Below are 20640 nucleotides of genomic sequence, written 5' to 3'. Positions count from 1 at the left end.
CCCCCCCCCCCCCCCCCCCCCCCATATCAGTGTCACAATATCACCTTTGAAAGATTGCCCACTGTGCAACAAAAAATACATAAAAATAAGTATTTAGTTCCATGTTTGTTTTTGTTTGTCAAAGCTACAGGGAGCCACTACACAGGGGTTAAAGAGCCGCGGGTTGCAGACCCCTGCCCTAGAGCAACTCGGGGTTAAGTGCCTTGCTCAGGGGCACAAAGGTGACAGCCTCTGGTATTGAATTAAATGTTCAGTATGGGTGAATAAAATGGCGTGTACCTGATTTGTCAGGAGTTGCCACGACTCAAAGGAACTTTGAAAAACAACACAGATGTTTTTTTAAAGGTGATTTATTAGCTCAGTCATGTAACACATTGAAATGCTTTGTAAAGGTGAATTTGACTCACCTGTGAGTTCCTACCTGTGAAACAAGTGTGACCAGGGTCTGCATTTTGTTTCCAGCTCGCTCAGTTAAGTTGCTGATAACAGAGCAGATGTGATGCTACAGTATGTGTCCTGTATTCAAAGCAGCTGACGTGAACCATCATTTCAGATTTACATACGCTGCGTTAAACTTCCTCCTGCCTGCCTTTTCATACTTTGAATTTAAAAGCCAGGGAAGTGGCTAGTAGTTGCATACATGCATGCATATATATATATATGTGTATACTGTATATATAAATCTTATATAACAATGTTTATTTGTATTGTCTTTATAATAAATAAAAAACAGAGCATTCACAAGTCAGTGGCACTTCTTACAGTCACAGCAGTTTAATCTAATATACAGTTTTATACTCTTGACTTTGCAAAAGAGGAGCAACATCTTTAAAGTCCCAAACAACATCATTACAGCAGCTGTGGTGCAGTTCTTTAAAGGAAAGGGGAAGTAGTTTGCATACTGCATATTGCAAATATCAACATGTTGAAGGAATAGTTTGATATTTGGGGAAATAAACCTATTTGCCTTCTTGGTAAATGCAGTATATTTATATGCATCGGAAAGCAAGCGAATATGAGTAAGTATCACCGTAATGATGCCACATTTGAACATTCAAGGTCTTCGTCAGGCATGTAAACACAGATGTTAAAGGTGGGAATGGTTCATTATTAAGGCGAGTTTGGTCTATTTTGCTTCCATAACATGTTTTGTCTGTAGATGTTTTAAAAATTCAACAAAAGTTAGCATTAGATAATGCCTTATTTGCATATTTAAACATAACATTTCAGAAAGCTTGTAATACAAACAATTATTGTGTTAATGTGAGTAATGAACTGAAGAAGGTTCATGGTGATATCTATTAGTTCATTTTTTCACGTGTACTATCTCCCCTTAAACTTATAATAACCATTGTGCAGATTATCGCTCCTTTCTCTCTGTGTGATGCTTTTCTCCTGCACCTTCACCCGCTTGTGTTGGATCCTTCTGTACATCATTTTCTAAGCGAGCAGTTCAGCTGTGTGTCAGTAGCCTGGAGCAAAGGGTGGAGGTGGAAGATACTCCTGAGGGATCTCTCCATCAGTCAGTCTCGCATTAGTGCAAATGTAGGAAAATGGTGGAGCGTTAGAGGTCTGCTCCCCTGTGATCTCCTCGTACTCATTCTCAGCGCTTCCACTCCTTTCAGTCGCCTCCACATTAACCTCTGTGTACATGTGTTCCTCCTGCGGCGTTCTCTTCTTTTGGAATTTCTTCTTGAGGTTCTTCAGGTTGGAGAACTGACGGCTTGTCTTCCTGCTTCTTTACAGACTGGATATTGGCACTGAGGGGGGGTTCAGTGGCTGGAGGTGTGGGGGGGCTCCCAGCTGCAGAGACTGTTCTGGTACAAGCCTGGTTTTGCTTCAGTGGAGCGACAGAGATCCGAGCCGGGACCTCGGGAGGCTGGTTGGATGGAGGATCGTCGGCTCTCTTTCTGGTCACAGGCTGGAGATCAGAAACATGAAACGTATTCAGCATATATACTTCTTAGAAAATAAAAGCGTCATATTTTAATGTTGAAGACCTGCATTCAAATCTCTAAAACATTAAGTAATGATGACTAAATAAGCAACACTAAAAGATGAAGTTTGGCGGCATTTTTTGGGGGAAGTTTAACAATCAAAAACGGAGGTAATCTGCTTCATAAGGACATTTGATTGACAGCGGCCTGGCAGTGAAAAGACACAAATCTCTCATGAGAAACAACCAAAACTGTTCAAAGTTTGGGAGAAAACCATGAGTTCCTATAGTTCCTATAGGACCCCATCACCAGCATCTCTCAGGGAAAAGGAAGCTGGTTCCAACAAATACCACTTTGAAATGTCTTGAGAATCACGTTTTAGTGTTTTATTTGAAGAACCACTAAGATCCTCATTACCGTGGCTCGGAGCGGGGAGGCGACATGCTCAAATTCTTCTTCCAAATTAGGGTAAATCCTGTTTGGAGACACCACTGCAGAGTTCCTCAAGTTATTTGGTCGATAAGGAAGAGCGGGGGGGATCTCTTCTTGTGACGTCAGGGGACTTATGCTCGGATGCAGCAAGTTGTTTGGAAGACAACTTTTGTTCGGATTCAGAGGTCTTCGGGGAACCAGCAACTCTGCATAGTCGGTCTTCTTATTGGAGGTCTTCAGTGAGACAGAAGAGGAAACAGTTGTGATTGTTTTCTTTTTGCATGGTGTAAGCAAATGTTGTGGTTGTCGTAAAGGTGACTCTGTTGTAACTCTAAATGCATGCACTGTAAATTACCAAAAAGCAAATATGTAGTCCTGATGCTTGACTGACAGTTAAATTGAGTTAATTTCACATTGTGCACAAATCTGTATTCATGCAAATAAAAACATTTCCTAACCTGTCCACAGGCGACAGTCAGCACCTCAGTGAAAGGCATTATGGGAGTCCTACGGTGAACGTCCACCAGGTCCTGCAGAAACCGGTGACGCCTGACTTCTCCAACTATGTTGTAACGGCCATCCTCCAAAGCATCGATCATGAAATGTCTGCAGCGGTCCTCAGCGCTGAGGGACAAAGAGATCGAGACAGGGCTGTTTAACTGTCGGGCCGAGTGTGTGAGTGCAAACAGCGAGACAAAGCTCCTTTAATCCTGCAAACACTCACCGGTATGAGAGCGTGTAGCCAATCCTGCTCTCACTGACTCTGATGAGGAAGTAGCCAGGAGGCTTGGACATCAGCAGTTCCTCTGACATACTGCAGAAATAATATGAGCACAAAACAAAAACAACCTTTCACTCGTGCACTTTAATCTGTAAAGGATTTGACGGTATTGCCTGTAAACTGGAGCTGGAATAAGTCTGTTAGGAAAGAGAACCAGGGAATTGTGACATCTTAAAGGGATACTTCACACACAAAATGATCATGTGTGTATTCAGTTAGTCGCCACAAACTTTATTTTTCTCACATGTTTCCGTGGTGATCGAATTATCAAAAAACTGAGAAAAGAGAAGTAGTGAGCGTACGACTCTGTGAGACTTGGATTACACGGCACCAGTTGTGTGGGAGTTTTATAAACTGATGTTTTGATATAAGTCTTCAATTCATCGAGACTTTTCTCAGGGGGGGGGGGGTATACAAGTATTCCTTTAAGATGTGTAGGAAACAGCTTTGTTATCAATACACAACTAAAAGTTCTAAAGCTTGCTCGGACTGAACATTCAAAAAGTTTTATCAATAGACGACATTATTATAGTCAGAAAAGTAAACGGGTGGAGCTCACGGTGTCTAATAGGGATCCACATGATGTCATGCTCTATACAAAGTAGTGAATGTGTACTCTGGGTGTGGAGGAAGTATTACAATTACTTTTGAGGGAATGTTGGATATCTCTGATGTTTCACTTGTTGTTGTCTCACTTGTTGTTGTCTCACTTGTTGTTGTCTCACTTGTTGTTGTCTCACTTGTTGTTGTCTCACTTGTTGTTGTCTCACTTGTTGTTGTCACACTTGTTGTTGTCTCACTTGTTGTTGTCTCACTTGTTGTTGTCTCACTTGTTGTTGTCTCACTTGTTGTTGTCACACTTGTTGTTGTCTCACTTGTTGTTGTCACACTTGTTGTTGTCTCACTTGTTGTTGTCTCACTTGTTGTTGTCTCACTTGTTGTTGTCTCACTTGTTGTCTCACTTGTTGTCACACTTGTTGTTGTCTCACTTGTTGTCTCACTTGTTGTTGTCTCACTTGTTGTTGTCACACTTGTTGTTGTTACACTTGTTGTTGTCTCACTTGTTGTCTCACTTGTTGTTGTCTCACTTGTTGTTGTCTCACTTGTTGTTGTCTCACTTGTTGTTGTCTCACTTGTTGTTGTCTCACTTGTTGTTGTCTCACTTGTTGTCTCACTTGTTGTTGTCTCACTTGTTGTTGTCTCACTTGTTGTTGTCTCACTTGTTGTTGTCTCACTTGTTGTCTCACTTGTTGTTGTCTCACTTGTTGTTGTCTCACTTGTGTTGTCTCACTTGTTGTTGTCTCACTTGTTGTCACACTTGTTGTTGTCTCACTTGTTGTTGTCTCACTTGTTGTCTTCACTTGTTGTTGTCTCACTTGTTGTTGTCACACTTGTTGTTGTTACACTTGTTGTTGTCTCACTTGTTGTCTCACTTGTTGTTGTCTCACTTGTTGTTGTCACACTTGTTGTTGTCTCACTTGTTGTTGTCACACTTGTTGTTGTCTCACTTGTTGTCTCACTTGTTGTCTCACTTGTTGTTGTCACACTTGTTGTTGTCTCACTGTTGTTGTCTCACTTGTTGTTGTCTCACTTGTTGTTGTCTCACTTGTTGTTGTTACACTTGTTGTTGTCTCACTTGTTGTTGTCACACTTGTTGTTGTCTCACTTGTTGTTGTCACACTTGTTGTTGTTACACTTGTTGTTGTCTCACTTGTTGTTGTCACACTTGTTGTTGTCTCACTTGTTGTTGTCTCACTTGTTGTTGTCTCACTTGTTGTTGTCACACTTGTTGTTGTCTCACTTGTTGTCTCACTTGTTGTTGTCACACTTGTTGTTGTCTCACTTGTTGTTGTCACACTTGTTGTTGTCTCACTTGTTGTTGTCACACTTGTTGTTGTCTCACTTGTTGTTGTCACACTTGTTGTTGTCTCACTTATTGTTGTCACACTTGTTGTTGTCTCACTTGTTGTTGTCTCACTTGTTGTCTCACTTGTTGTTGTCACACTTGTTGTTGTCTCACTTGTTGTTGTCTCACTTGTTGTTGTCACACTTGTTGTTGTCACACTTGTTGTTGTCTCACTTGTTGTTGTCACACTTGTTGTTGTCTCACTTGTTGTTGTCTCACTTGTTGTTGTCACACTTGTTGTTGTCACACTTGTTGTTGTCTCACTTGTTGTTGTCACACTTGTTGTTGTCTCACTTGTTGTTGTCTCACTTGTTGTTGTCCACTTGTTGTTGTCACACTTGTTGTTGTCTCACTTGTTGTTGTCACACTTGTTGTTGTCTCACTGTTGTTGTCTCACTTGTTGTTGTCTCACTTGTTGTTGTCTCACTTGTTGTTGTCACACTTGTTGTTGTCTCACTTGTTGTTGTCTCACTTGTTGTTGTCACACTTGTTGTTGTCACACTTGTTGTTGTCTCACTTGTTGTTGTCTCACTTGTTGTTGTCTCACTTGTTTCTTAGGTTTGGATGTTTTACCATCACTTACAGGAGCAACTATGATATAATTAATAATTTGAATCTTTTATTTTTACATGTTTTCCAAGAACTTCCTCAAATGATATTGTACATTTTGTAGATTTTAGGCCTATGTTTTCTTTACTCATTACTTTTACATTGCATCTGAATTTTGTCTCTTTCTTTTGTTATGTCGACTTCCTCTTGTTAACCTGACATTACTATTACATATCCAGCAGAGTAAAACACATCATGCATCCTATATGACTAAACCAGAGCAACTTTAAACTTGAGCAATTCACTAAAAACAATGACTGCATGCTGCAACACCACCCCATCACCTTCATCTTGTTTTCTTAACGGCTCTCCACATTCCTTTCTGTTACAGATGTCTGACAGTGATACACTTTGACGACTTACTTCCTGGAAATGATCCCGTGAAACCATTCTGGGATGATGCCGTCCGTGATCACAGACTGGAGCTGGGTCTTTGTGAACCAGGCGAAAGCGTCACGCTGTCCCTGTGACGACTGACACTCCATCATCCTGGCAAACGGCTCATTTAATGCTCTGACGGAAAACTCAGTGAGGACGAAGACCTGCGAATGTGTCATTTACAGTTCATTGAATCACAAACATAAGATACGTGCCACAGATACTTAACCAGCAGAGTGTGCATTCAAATAATACATCTGTTTTAACCCTCTTTTTAAAGATGATTTATAACACTACTGGCATCGGTTTTACTTGTAATATTAATAATAACTTTATTTATATAGCACAGTATAACAGAGTTTCCAAAGTGTGTTATTTGAACAGTAAAGTAATTAGAAGTGGTTTTGTCAATAAAGCAAAGAACTCACCTGGTCTGGCAGCTCCGTGATGAAAATGACACAGCAGCTTTCACTAACCTGACTACACCTGTCTGGGGGCGGAGACTAAAGTACAGGGAACACTGCATAATGTACCCAAACAAGAAAAACACTTTTGTATATACTAAGCATAAAGAGTGCAATAATATCAGTCAACTTTATCCATGTGTACCAACTGTGCTGCTTTATTCCAGTGCCAGGTGTGTGTTTTAATGAAGGCTACATGTGTATAAAGAGACACAATTGAGGCTCTCTCAGTTAAACCTGTGCTGCAAATAATGTTTTTTATTATTGTTTGAAAGATAAAGTACACACAATACCATGGACAGCCACACAATTTATTTTAATTGAATTAATTTTGTCATATTTATGTTTTTTTTAAAGAAAATACAAAAAGCTGTTGCCCGGTTGAAGATTTAATAACTTATTTAATACGCTAATTAAATTATGTTACATATTTATAGTAGTTTATAGCACCATTTAATGCACTTTCTGTATTTAATATAGCACATTGTTGCACTCCTGGTTGGATACTAACTGCATTTCATTGGCTTGTACCTGAACTCTGCACAATGACAATAAAGTTTAATCTAATCAAATGCTGGACAAATGTGTAAAAGCTTCTGTCTTAACAATAAGTCCATGGTCTTTGGCCTAATAGTAGTTAATGATCCTGGAATTGCTGGACGGAAAGTTAAATAAACATAATAATCTGAGAAGTTTTCCTCCCACATGATTCTCTAAATGAACTTAATAAAGTTCTTACTGCTTTGATCCCCCCGGGCGGCGGTGTGCAAAGAGGAAGTGGTGAGCTCCAGTGTAAATGTTTTGACTCCATCCCCTTCAGTCGTGATACAAAGTGCCTGTGAAGATGCAAACACAGTTAACAATTAACCACGTAATACGCTTGATGGAAGCTAAGCATGTAGCTTTAAGCTTTGATCATTTTAAGAACAGAAAGTAGAAACACTCTTACTGTTAGACTAGTGAGCTACAGGTAACTGCAGGCACAGGAAGCTGTGGAAAAGGGACACAGCGAGTGCTTTAGCTGGTTGGTTCTAACAGGTGACTAACACACCTTTACTGTAACGTTGAAGAGGGAGTGTGTGTGTGTGGATATTATGTTTATTGTCTGAGCAGTCACCATCACTGACTTCTTTCTAGTGAGAAGATGTGGCCACCTGTAGGCAGCACTCCTTCATCTTTGTTACTGAGCAGAAATAAAGGTGGTGCTGCACAGAGTGTAGAAACAATGACTCACACATGACTCCTCAGGTTTTCTGCAGGGCCCGCCCTTTTGTAAATACAAATATCTTTAGTACGTGCAGCCACCGACCCACCCACCCACACACACACACACACACACACACACACACACACACACACACACACACACACACACATGCTTTGCTTGCAAACATTGTCTGTAATTAATACAAACCTCACCTTTAGAGTGGAAGCATTAAAAGTGACACTACAGCAATAAATACTTCTGTGCGACAGCATTCACTGCTTTCAACAGATTTTTATCAAAATGGCAAGTTTACCAAAACCCTGTGAATAAACAATAAACATATAATTTTCTTTTTTTAACAATTGAGATTTACTTCCTATAAAGTTATTACAATCAGTTCAGAAACATTTATAATCCTTTAGAAGGTTTTTCTAAATAAAAATCTGTTTTATGCTAATTCTTGTGGACTGAAATGACCGAACTGATAAGTTGACAATGATGAACTTTATTGAACAGTTCAAAGGATCAGAAGTAAACAGTAAAAGTGAAAAGTGGTCGGGGATGGGGAGGAGGAAGAAGCATCTCTGGTACACAGCTCGTGGAGAAGGAAAGTATCCTGACGGCTCTCGATCATCTTCTGGTAGATCTTAAGTCTGTGAAGTCCAACAGGGTCTGGAGGAGGAGGAGGAGGAGGAGGAGGAGGAGGAGGAGGAGGAGGAAGAGGAGGAGGAGGAGGAGGAGAAAACGTAAACCGAACGTAAACAGAAACACAGCTTTAAACTATCTGCCCAGGCAACTATAAGTGTGTTTGCATGTTAACTGAAAGATCATAGTGTGTGTGTGTGTGTGTGTGTGTGTGTGTGTGTGTGTGTGTGTGTGTGTGTGTGTGTGTGTGTGTGTGTGTGTGTGTGTGTGTGTGTGTGTGTGTGTGTGTGTGTGTATGTGTGTGTGTGTCTCTGATCCTCGCTGCAGCTGCTCCTCTTCCCAGATGGGTACATTCTTTTAAATAATTCTGTCACACTCAGTCATAATAATAATAATAATAATACATTTCATTTAGAGGCGCCTTTCAGGACACAAGGTCGCCTTACAGAGCATTTAAAAGTTAAAACAGCAGATTTGAAAGTGGTAATGGAGTCAGACTGTTTGATGTGTGGAGGCAGAGAATTCCAGAGCCTGGGCGCGGTGCAGCTAAAAGCCCTGGCTCCCATGGTGCTGAGGCGGGAGGTGGAGACAGTCAGGAGTCCGGCTGATGATGAGCGCAGGGAGCGGGAGGTGATGTATTCCTGGAGGAGGTTTGAGAGATCGGTGGAGGCGAGGTTGTTGAGGGCTTTGTATGTGAGCAGAAGGTTTTTGTAATCAATCCGGTGCTGAACAGGGAGCCAGTGAAGTTGGATGAGGATGGGGGTGATGTGGTCAGACGATTTGGTGCGGGTAATGATCCGGGCAGCCGAGTTTTGAATGATTTGGAGTCTGTTGAGTAGTTTTGTGGGGAGGCCAGAGAGGATAGGATTCATACTCTGCCATACTCTGTCCCACTCTGCAAGATTCTGTCACACTCAGTCACACCCTGTCATACTCTGCCATACTCTGTCCCACTCTGCAAGATTCTGTCACACTAAGTCACACCCTGTCACACTCTGCCAGACTCTGCTGCACTCAGTCACACTGTGTCACACTGTGACATACTCTGTGACACTCTGCCACTCTCTGCCACACAGAGGTACACAGAGCCACACAGAGCCACACAGAGCCACATAGAGAGCACACAGAAGTCCCACAGAGCCACATAGAGAGCACACAGAAGTCCCACAGAGCCACACAGAGCCACACAGAGCCACACAGAGCCACACAGAAGTCCCACAAAGATCAGGTAACATTCTGGATCCATAGAATTCTGAAGTGGAATTGTGTCCATATAATTCCATATAAGGCAAAATACTTTAAAACTACTGTATGTACTCCAGCTTTATACGTTTTGTAGTCATTGTGTGTCTCTTTGTGCTGTTTTGATCCTTTTTTTGTTATTTTCTGTCTTTTTGCTGTTGCTTTGCGTGTCTTTGTAGTCGTTTTATATTTCTTTAGTCGTTTGTATTATATATTATATATATGAGAGAGATGGAGAGGAGAGGTAGAGGAGATGAGGAGAGAGGAGTGAGAGAGAGATGAGAGAGAGAGAAGAGATGAGGGAAGAGATGAGAAGGAGAGGAGATAGAGAGATGAGAGAGAGAGTAGAGGAGAGAGGAGAAGAGAGAGATAGAGAGAGGAGAGATAAGAGGAGAGAGAGGAGAGAGAGAAGATAAGAGAGGGAAGAGAGAGAGAGAGAAGAGAGAGAGAGAGAGAAGGACTAGAGAGAGACAAGGAGAAGAAGAGAGAGAGAGAGAGATTATATAGATGATCTATATGACGATATATATATAATATATTATATATGACTATATATGAGTATATATATCTTATTATAATATTATAAATATTATAATAATACTTATAGATAATTATATCTATATATCTCTAGATTAATATATTTATAATATATATATATTATATATCTATCTTATATATTATATAATCTATATATCTATAGATATATAGATATATATATCTATATATAAATATATCTAATCGTGGCTAATAACCGATGGCTAATCTATAACTATATAATCTCAATATAAATAAGCAACAGTTATAAGATGTTGCTTGTATTTCCTTCAAAGTTGTCTTTCTGGAGAACTTTCCTCAGTAAACCTTTCTCTGCCTGCTGCTTAGGAGAACATATAAAACAGATATAGCACATGCTGCTTGGGCTTTGGTGGGTGGTTAACTCATCTGTACTGCTCACCCTGGACAAGGTTTTTTAATGTGTCAGGAGAGAGAAGTATGAATATTAATGTGTGCTGTGCTGTAGTTATTACACCTGGTATTTGCTCAGGAGCTGATTTAGTTGACTGAAAACAGATATTTAATAACAATTATCAGAATGGACATACCGTTTAACCCAGGGGTGGGCAACTGGCGGCTCGCGCCCTCACTCTGTGCGGCCCGCGAGTCAATTTACAGAAATCAATCTGTCGGAGCTCCTGGAGCATTTTCTTTTTTTAATACAGGTGATCAGCCTGTTGGTCCGACCCTCCACAACAGTCCCAGTTTCTCATGAGGCCCTCTGCTAAAGCTAATTGCCCCCCCTGATCTAAATCCTTAAACACAATAAAATGCAAGTGTTTAAGGATTTCCATCGTCTGCATGAATTTCAAATAAGAAAAAGGTGCAAATACAATAAATTGAGTAAACACGGTTTTTTTTTTAAGAATCTCATTTTTAATAAATCATCAAAACACATATCTACAAAATGTGTAGATCAATAAGATTTATGAACCTTCAGTACAATCATTGTAGATCTTATTTACAATTGCTGAAATATTAAATTTATTCCCCATGAAATCATCAACAATCAGCGATGGAATCCAAACTTAGTGAGGGGACGCTGAAGACATGTTATTAACATAGATCTGGCAAATTGATAGTTGGCAAGAATTACAGATGACTTTAATCAGAACTGAGCTCATTTAACAGATTAACTTTAAGACAAAACCTGCATCTTCATCAAGCCACGAATTGACTTAATCTGCGAGAGCCAGTTAAACCCAAATTGTGCCAAAACCATGTTAACGGCAGTGATTTAAATCCACAGGTTAACACCTACGCAGTTACATACTTAATTCAATAACTCCTCAGAAATGATTTGCTCTCACTGTAAAACGTCGGACGTGATTTTCATCAGCTTTCAATTAATTTCCTATTATTGCGGCTCAAACAAGCAAAAACAACAGAATTTAGAGAAACAGCAGAAAATAAAACAGCAAAAGTTCTTTTGCACATTTCTAATCTCAAACAGAGCTCGTCAAGTCAAGTGTGCAAAGCTTTGAGAGGGTTTTCTACGCACCCAGAATGCATAGTTCAGATGGCCATGATACTGGGCCAAAACAAGACAGTGGGATGTCTGGAGGGGGGGAGTAAGAGAGAGAGGTGGGGGAGGGGTGGTTGCAAAGGCATCAATGGGGATGTAAATGCATAAAAAGCTGGAAAAAGTGGAATAAAGGAATGTTGAAATGAGGAAACTTCTCTAAATTAAAGGCCTTCGGTGTATTTTCCTTATACAAACTCATAAAGAGGTTTCAGTGCTCAGATGTTTTTAAGGAAGCCCAGATAGGGTACATGTTGTGCACGGATATTCTATGCTTTCAGTTAAGACTTGTAATAAACAGTCAACAAATGTTAAGAACTTTTTTTTTTTTTTTTTTTAACAGAAAAGGACAAAAAAAAGGAAAAGTGCATAATAATCAATAAGAACATAAAAAGGGCACTTTGTCATTTTGGTGCTATGTTTTGTTTCACTCCATAAATACTGCTACAGCACAGCACCTCTCCACGGCCCAGAAAACAGTTTGTGTGCGTGCGCCCCCATTGGACCTGACGACAGGAAGTATGAATGCGTCAAACAATGATTTCATCATCGCTGGGATTCCTTACGTGCCACCGCTGTGAGACTGTCATGCCTCCAGGTGTCAGAGTCAGGTATTGCTAGTCCGCTAGTTGAATCACATCTTATATTAACCGTAGAAATTGCAATACCTAAAAAAAAGGAATCTGCGTGGCCTTAAAACAAGCATACTTCAATGTCAAGAACCCGGTCTCACTGCATCCACGTGAATACTGAAAGATAGGCTTAATCTGCGCCCCCCACACACACACACACACACACACACACACACACACACACACACACACACACACACACACACACACACACACATTACATTGCACATTAAAGTGTTCACAAGAGGAATGTTTCAGCCTAAGAAATCAGAAAGACACGAGTAGTAAAGGTGAACAGAGGACATGTAAACCCCCAGTGTTGATATGATGAGTAAACCTGTGCTGGCACTACCGTTTCATGATGAGAATCATGATGAATGATTCACATTTTCTGTTATCTAATAATAAAAAGTCTAGGCCACCCAGTCAGTACACAAATGTGGACTGTACTCTCATCACCTTGGATACATACATCGCATTATTCGACAGGAGCATGTTCAAAATTAGGAAGCCCATTAAACTCGTTAGCCTTTTCTGGAGGTATAATCTGAGCTACTTTATGTGATGAGGATCAAATAAATAAGACTTCACCAAGTGACACCGACAACAGGTGGAAGAAACCAGCGAGGAATCCGACATTAATGTGAGCAGGGAAGGTTTGATCGTTTCTCACAAAAAGCCTTTAAAAGTCAATAAAATTGGAAGAATCAAGAATCTAATGAGAAAAGATCGAACAGAGGCCACGGGAGTTAGATTCACAGTTGTCAATGGAACCAAAAGAGCGATAAACTTTAGTTTTTCCTAATAGAAAGAAAAAGGAGGAAGACGAAGTGAAGAAGACTTGGGGAGAGTGTGTGCTCTGTCCAGTTCTGTCCAGTGGGGGACACAGTTAAGGCGATGGTGGATGCCGACACTCCCGTCTCCTCACAGGAGCGTGCAGCGGAAGAAGCTGCTCTTCTTGGGTTGTTCTGTAATCTTTACTCCTTGACTGCTGCCCTGCGGGTTGTTGCCCTCCTGAACACACACACACACACACACACACACACACACACACACACACACACGACAGAGCACATTCAAATATGAGAAGCGCAACAAAACACACCAGTACGTGACACAGCACAGATACCACACACTAACAGATGTTACAGATTTATATATTCTTACCAGCTTCTTGTCCATTTTTGCTTTGATGTCTCTGGCGAGGGTTAAGAAAGCCTGCAGACAAAAACAGGTTAAACAAATTCAAGGTCTCATTGTAAGCTAATGAAAACAATCTTTAGTTAGCTGTAATCATGCACATAAAACATAGTTATGAGTACTAATGAATATAGCTAATACATCCCCCTAAATCCTGCACACTGCTCCTTTAAATGTATGTAGATATCACTTCACAATAACGATTATATCGCTAATGTTGGATGTCGTGTTACATATGTGATGCCATTCAGCCTGAAAACACCAAGACAGGTTTGTTTGCTCCATATCGCCCAGTACTAACACTCAACACGTGACAGTTTCCGTCATAATAGATAAATATTTAATCTCTCATGAGCTGTTAATTAGTCAGACTCTTGCTAAAGCTACAGACGACAATGACCAACGGCCCAACTCTTGGTAACAATACCTCCAGCTGTGAATGATAGTCGCAGAAGAAAAGCGTGAACTCACATTCTCGACGTTGATGTTCGCCTTCGCACTGGTCTCCATGAACTTGATACCGTACTCCAGCGCCAGCTGACAGCGGGAGAACAGAATGGGTGTCAGTGCTCAGGCACGTTAATAAATATGTATCCCAACAGAGCGAGGTTCAAGTGTTGTTGTAAAATCAAGTTGTCAGTGCATTTATTATTCATCTGCATCCTCCCACCTTCTCCCCTCGGTCTTTGGACACTTGTCGCTTGTCATTGCAATCACATTTGTTCCCAAGGACCATCCTCTCCACGTCTGCCGAGGCATGCTGTGGAACACAAATTGGCACGGTAAACAGACAGGACATTGATGCGTTATATTTATGCAAACTCTTTAGCTTATTTTAAAAAAACGACTGATATTAACATTAAGAGGCAGGCACACACACACAAACACACACCGATGTGAAACGTTTACCTCTTCTATATTCCGTATCCAGTTCTTGATGTTGTCAAAGGACTTCTCATTTGTTATGTCGTACACCAACATGATGCCCTGGAGAAGAACAGTCATGAAACAACTGAGCAGCAAGACAACAATGAAATCATTGCTTACAAATTCTCATGAGTCCAAAGAGACAGACTTTATGGAAATTAAGTGTGTAATGTGATTTTCTGCTGTCCACGTTCACCTTCATCAGTGATGGATCACATGATTTTAAAGCCTCAAGTAAAAGTATAGCACTTCAATACTAGAGATGCACGACATATATCAGGCCGATAAATAGATGGATGTACTTTACTGATCCCAAATTGGGAAATTATTGAGTTACAGCTGCAGCAAGTTATCAGCAGTAAAAACTACACAGTCAAACATATATACATCTAAAGAATACGCAATATAAAATATAAAGAAATAAGTTAAGAACTACTACGACTGAAATACATGAGACCAGTGTGCAAAGAAGTTGCAGATTTTGGGATGATAATGGGAAGTTTATTATTCCAATAATGAAATTACAGCCGATAAATAGTCGATAATACGAAGGCTAATTGCTTTGACTTAACAAGCGCAGCATCTACACACGACAACACGGTTGCAATTTGCAAAACAAGTTTTTTTTTAACCTACTTTAATAGAATTTTTTATTAATTCATATTTGAAGAGTCAGAACTGTTCTTAGTTTTGTTGTAGTGATGTCAGTTAGGTTTGGTCAGAGCTCAGACCTCTTTGCTCTCTACATCTTACCCTCAGGTGTGCATAAACTACATGAGAAATGATCAGTTATCCTTTTGGTATCAGTAATGAGAAGCAGGTAATGTCAGTATAAGATGATCCATAGTGTGCATCCTTATTGAAAACCTAAAAGGCAACAAGGATCGATACTGAAGTAAAATATGCAAACACAGACATCCAGTTAAACTTGAACTAAAAAGGAGAGGCGAACAGAAATACCATAACAATGCACCGAGTGCACCTCTGATGTTCCAGGTGTGAACAATGTAGTGAACAATAACAACAGTGCTGGGCGTAGTTCAGGTAAAGGTTGATGCTGCAGCGCTCACACCTGAGATGACAATGCAACTTACCATGGCTCCTCTGTAGTAGGCTGTCGTGATGGTCCTGAACCTCTCTTGTCCTGCTGTATCCCTACATACAAAAGAAACCTTATTTAAAAGCTAGATTTCCATCTGTGCATTAAGCAAGGAGGTTGTAAACAACTGGAAACAGATCATTTAAAAATAAATACATACTCAACTCCCTAAATGTCTTATTTAAGTGTTGTGTGTTGTTATACTGCAGACGAGTCACCACCCAAGAGTCGGCTTGGTGTTGTTGAAAATTGCAGAACCAGCGACTTTAAAGGCACTAAGGACAGGACTTGGACAAGGACACATGGCGCAGCTGTTGTTGCTCCAATGTTAACTGTTCTTTAAAACTATTTTTATCCTTGCACAAGTATTAAAGACAAAACTACAGTGTAAATATGTTAGCTTTAGAGACTTATAGTTGACCAGGTTAGATGTTTCCCACTGGTTCCAGTCTTTGTGCAAGAGTGAACATATCACAAGTCGCTAACAGCACAGAAATAAAACAGATGTTAATCTCTTCCTCTAAGATATAAAGCAAAATCCCCTAAAAGTAATCAGTGGACACAGCTATCTGGACTTTACCGTGCTAAAGTAAATACGTGGCTGGTATTTATTCCATATCAAAAACAAGGAAAATCATGACGTCAATGACGTTGTCAAGAGAGGATATAAAAGCGGTACAAAGATTTATAGATAGAAAAACTTGTGTCTTGTTTAATAACAGCGCGATACAGATTGTAATATTGGAGAAAATTAAACCAGATATCAACCAAGGTTATAGTTATTTATCTTAAATATTGTATATTTACTCAACCTTTTACAGGCTCGCATTGATATCACTTGATATTGGTGATATCACGACACCATAACTTCTTTTAAAGCCACTTTACTTTAAGTTGTGCTCATTTAAAAAGAAAGATAAGAAAGATACACAAAGCTAAAACTAACATCCAGAGTGCAATAAACCCTGAAGGGCTACTCTATTAGACTGCATTAATGTTAGTGAGATGTACACAATAAACTGGTGTAATCATCACCCATCATGAATATTTCTTCTCCACATACAAGCCAAGCTATAAAGAAGCATTGCATATATTGTGACAATCTTACCATATCTGTAGCTTGATCTTCTTTCCATCTAATTCTATTGTTCTGATCTTGAAATCAATACCTGAGGAAAAACAAGTCACATGATTACATTTTTGCACATCTGGCGCAGAAATGACATTTAGCATCCCCTTGACAGTAGCATTAATGTTTAAGTTTAGCAGCACAGAGTCATAAATATGTTCTGTAACGTTGTCTACGACAGTGCGAAGTACAGGCAGCTGGTCATATGAAAAATGACACTGCTAAGTAGCTAGCTAGCTAGCTAGCTAGCTAGCTAACTGACAGCTTTGTAGCTAGTTAGTTTTATTGTCAATTAATTTATAATACTATTACAGCTTTTGGGACGTACACAACCTTACAGTTCATACATACAGGGGTGTTTTAAGTATCACAACTTGTTAAAATATAGTTGTCGTTTCTGGAAAAGCCCCTGTAACGAGCCTGCTTCCTGACTAGCTACTACAAGATGAATGCTAGCCAGAAAAGTTAGCAACAAATTAGCATGACGGGATGGGCTGCTCTTGTACTTTTTCAGCAAAGACAGTCTTCATGATACGATTATTACCCACCTATAGTAGAGATAAACGTTGAGTTGAAGGCATCTTCCGAAAATCTGAATAGCACACAGGTCTTTCCGACGCCTGAATCGCCGATTAAAAGTAGTTTAAACAAGTAATCATAAGTCTTCGCCATGTTATTAGCTAGTTTACTACTGCGGATATCCCGCCCGCCGTAGAGACAGAGACGTCACTGCTTGTGAGCTGTCCTTTTGGACAAATCAACTGTCACTCTGCTCTGTCGTCGTGGCTCCGGAAGTCCGTTGATATCCCGTTAGGTATGTTCGTTTTGATGTCTGTGGTCACCCGAATTAAATTATGTGTGTTAATTAGTCGTTTGACAGAAATCAATACTTAACTCACGAGGGCATCGTAGAGCAAATATTCTCAAAGTGGGATCTGGGTGTGACAAATATATAAACACATACGATAATTTAATTATTAATGAATAAATACATTTAAAAATTAATGCAAAAAATAAATAAATAAATAAAATGGAACATTAAATAGAAGAGTATATAAATAGGATACATAATACAAAGGTAAATAAATAAAGAGGCAAATTGAATTAGAAATATCAATTTCCGTCACTTTGTTTCAATTAATTAATGCCTACATGTATTTTTAATATTAATTTTGGTACACTTATTTATATATACATTATTACATGTATTTATCAAATTACACATTTTGTTATTTTAGTATTGTTTCTTCATACTATATATATATATATACTGTATTCAGAATATAATGCCGATTATTTTAATAAATAGCATACAATTCATTATAATACAACGTAATCTATGAACTATTTTAGATTTTAAAATGTCAATATTATAAATTGAACATATTTAAGCCTTTTGAAAAGAAAATGTTTAATATCGTGATATATTAAGTTAGATCATCATTTAACAGGATGAAGTTTCCACTACTTATCGACAGATGTTATTTCTCTAATAAAAAATATTAGATATATAAAATATCATATTAAAAACCTAAAAAGTTTATTAGGAAAAGAAAATTAGAAAATAGTTTTTCTATGTATAGACCCCATATTGAGAAACAATTAGCTACTTATCTATTCATAGTTATTGATATGGACATGTGTGTCTGAAATACACTTATTGACTTTTGATTTGTACAAAAGTAATTATTGAAGTAACATTATTATGTAAACATGGACCAGTTCATCCAGTATTATCTGTTGCACCACCCCTGAAGAGACAGACCCCGCCCGCCTGCTCGGCTCTTCCGGGGCTAGACGTACTTCAGACATCAAAACAACTCCAGTCTGATTGAGAAAGGAACACTTGATACCTTCTGCATCGTATTTGCGTTGGATGATAAACTTGAGGGATTTAAGCAAACATGTCTGTAAGTGAAAATATTGTTATTGCTTTATTTTCTTCTAGTTACAAACGTTAGAGCTTGCAGTTATAAAAGTATGAGTTCATTGATTGATAAATAAAACATGGCATGGAAACAGTGAGAGAACGATGTGTTAACGAGTTGATGCACAGAGAAAATATGCGTTAAAATGTATTTTAAAAATCATTATCTGCTTACAGTATGCAGGTGTAGCTTCTCAGACATGATGCCAAGGCTTGCCTGGACATGTTTGTGCACTTGCTCCATTCGTGAGCCTGTAGGGGGGGGGGGCATTACGGTATAATCAAAACATCAACAAACTAGCATCGCCTCGTCATTAACTGAATATTAAATAATAATAATAATAATAATAATAATAATAATAATAATATATATTTAAATACAATTAATAATATTAACCATTATCATCACCATCAGTATAATAATACTACTACTACTACTACTAATAATAATAATAATAATAATAATATATATTTAAGTACAATTAATAATATTAACCATTATCATCACCATCAGTATAATAATACTACTAATAATAATAATAATTATAATAATATATATTTAAATACAATTAATAATATTAACCATTATCATCACCATCAGTATAATAATACTAATAATAATAATAATAATAATAATAATAATATAATAATAATAATAATAATAATAATATATATTTAAGTACAATTAATAATATTAACCATTATCATCACCATCAGTATAATAATACTAATAATAATAATAATACTAATAATATATATTTAAATACAATTAATAATATTAACCATTATCATCACCATCAGTATAATAATAATAATAATAATAATATATATTTAAGTACAATTAATAATATAAACCATTATCATCACCATCAGTATAATAATAATAATAATAATAATAATAATAATATATATTTAAATACAATTAATAATATTAACCATTATCATCACCATCAGTATAATAATAATAATAATAATAATAATAATAATAATAATAATAATAATACAAAATATTAATTTAATTCTAAAATGACTAATTTGATCATCCTCTGACCTCGGCTGCAGGATAAAGATCTGCTGCAGCCCAGTCTCACTAAAGAGAGGAGTAGACACAAGAAGAAGAGGCTGGTGCAGAGTCCCAACTCCTACTTTATGGATGTTAAATGCACAGGTAAGGACTGCACCACGCAGCTAATTTTCCTCACTGATTTTCTAATGTGTGTATTATAAGTGTGTCCTTAAAAGTGTTTTTTTTTGTAATGTTGTTAATGTTTATCCTCCCAAGGCTGTTACAGGATCACCACCATCTTCAGCCATTCCCAGACGGTGGTGCCTTGTGGTGGCTGCTCTTTAATCCTCTGCCAACCAGCAGGGGGGAAATGCAGACTAACTGAAGGTAAACAAATATATATTTAGTTTAAGTCCATCAGTTCAATCATGGAAGGATACAGGAAATCTCAGAAATGGAGAGAATAACTTATATAAGTATAAAAGGTGTCAGTTTAAATTGATGAGGTATGAATTAATTTATGAAATTACGCAAATTAATAGAAAAAATAAATGTTTTCTCTCTCTCGTCGGTTTATCTTTAGTTTTTTTTAAATTAATTGATATATGTGGATGAAGTTAATTCTGGATGCATGAATATATCAATAGTTTTCTTCCCTTGTTCAACACAAAAATGTTAATAATTGCAACAACAAAAAAAGGTGAAAGGATCCAAAGCCATCCTTTAAATAGTTGAGTCTGATTTGAGGTATTGAAATGTTTGTTTTGTGTCTAGGCTGTGCCTTCAGGAAGAAATATTCCTGAACAGAAATGTTCTAAACACCCGACTAGCAGCAGATTGGAAGAACGTACCATGAAACAATGAGTCTGATCGTCGCACTCCGCACTTTTAATGTGGAGTGAAATGCAGAGCGTTGGAGGAGCAACTTAAATCATATGCATGCACATTCCCACATGTTCAGAATGAACTGTATGTATACCAGGTTGATATGAGGATTCATCTTGAATAAAACATATTACAATTCTTCAAAATGCACAGAAAG

The 20640-nt window shown here is 38.3% G+C and overlaps 3 protein-coding genes across 3 annotated transcripts; 1 reads left to right on the top strand and 2 right to left on the bottom strand.

Moving 5' to 3' along the window:
• Positions 1-519: 519 nt before the first annotated feature.
• Positions 520-6153, bottom strand: hsh2d (hematopoietic SH2 domain containing). Its single transcript, XM_029430083.1, is given in 6 exon segments — positions 520-1711; positions 1713-1921; positions 2355-2603; positions 2828-2993; positions 3094-3183; positions 6029-6153. Coding segments are annotated over 6 exon segments (1086 nt in total). The 3' UTR covers positions 520-1464.
• A 5800-nt stretch (positions 6154-11953) lies between these two features.
• LOC115007248 (ras-related protein Rab-8A) lies at positions 11954-17463 on the bottom strand. Its single transcript, XM_029430027.1, has 8 exons — positions 17214-17463; positions 16645-16705; positions 15532-15592; positions 14420-14497; positions 14181-14270; positions 13982-14047; positions 13478-13528; positions 11954-13324 (listed from the first exon to the last, which is right to left on the bottom strand). Exons 1-8 carry the CDS (start codon positions 17335-17337, stop codon positions 13235-13237), a joined length of 621 nt encoding a protein of 206 aa, XP_029285887.1. The 5' UTR covers positions 17338-17463; the 3' UTR covers positions 11954-13234.
• A 966-nt stretch (positions 17464-18429) lies between these two features.
• On the top strand, positions 18430-20633 carry LOC115006695 (40S ribosomal protein S27-like). The gene is made up of 4 exons (XM_029429090.1): positions 18430-18575; positions 19655-19760; positions 19875-19985; positions 20373-20633. The coding sequence occupies exons 1-4, from the start codon at positions 18570-18572 to the stop codon at positions 20399-20401; spliced, it is 252 nt and encodes an 83-aa protein (XP_029284950.1). The 5' UTR covers positions 18430-18569; the 3' UTR covers positions 20402-20633.
• Positions 20634-20640: the final 7 nt, after the last annotated feature.

Source organism: Cottoperca gobio, chromosome 4 (assembly GCF_900634415.1).
Source record: "Cottoperca gobio chromosome 4, fCotGob3.1, whole genome shotgun sequence".
In the NCBI taxonomy this organism is placed as follows: domain Eukaryota; kingdom Metazoa; phylum Chordata; class Actinopteri; order Perciformes; family Bovichtidae; genus Cottoperca; species Cottoperca gobio.
Note: the sequence above shows the minus strand (reverse complement) of the source record. Positions and strands in the feature narration are given on the sequence as shown.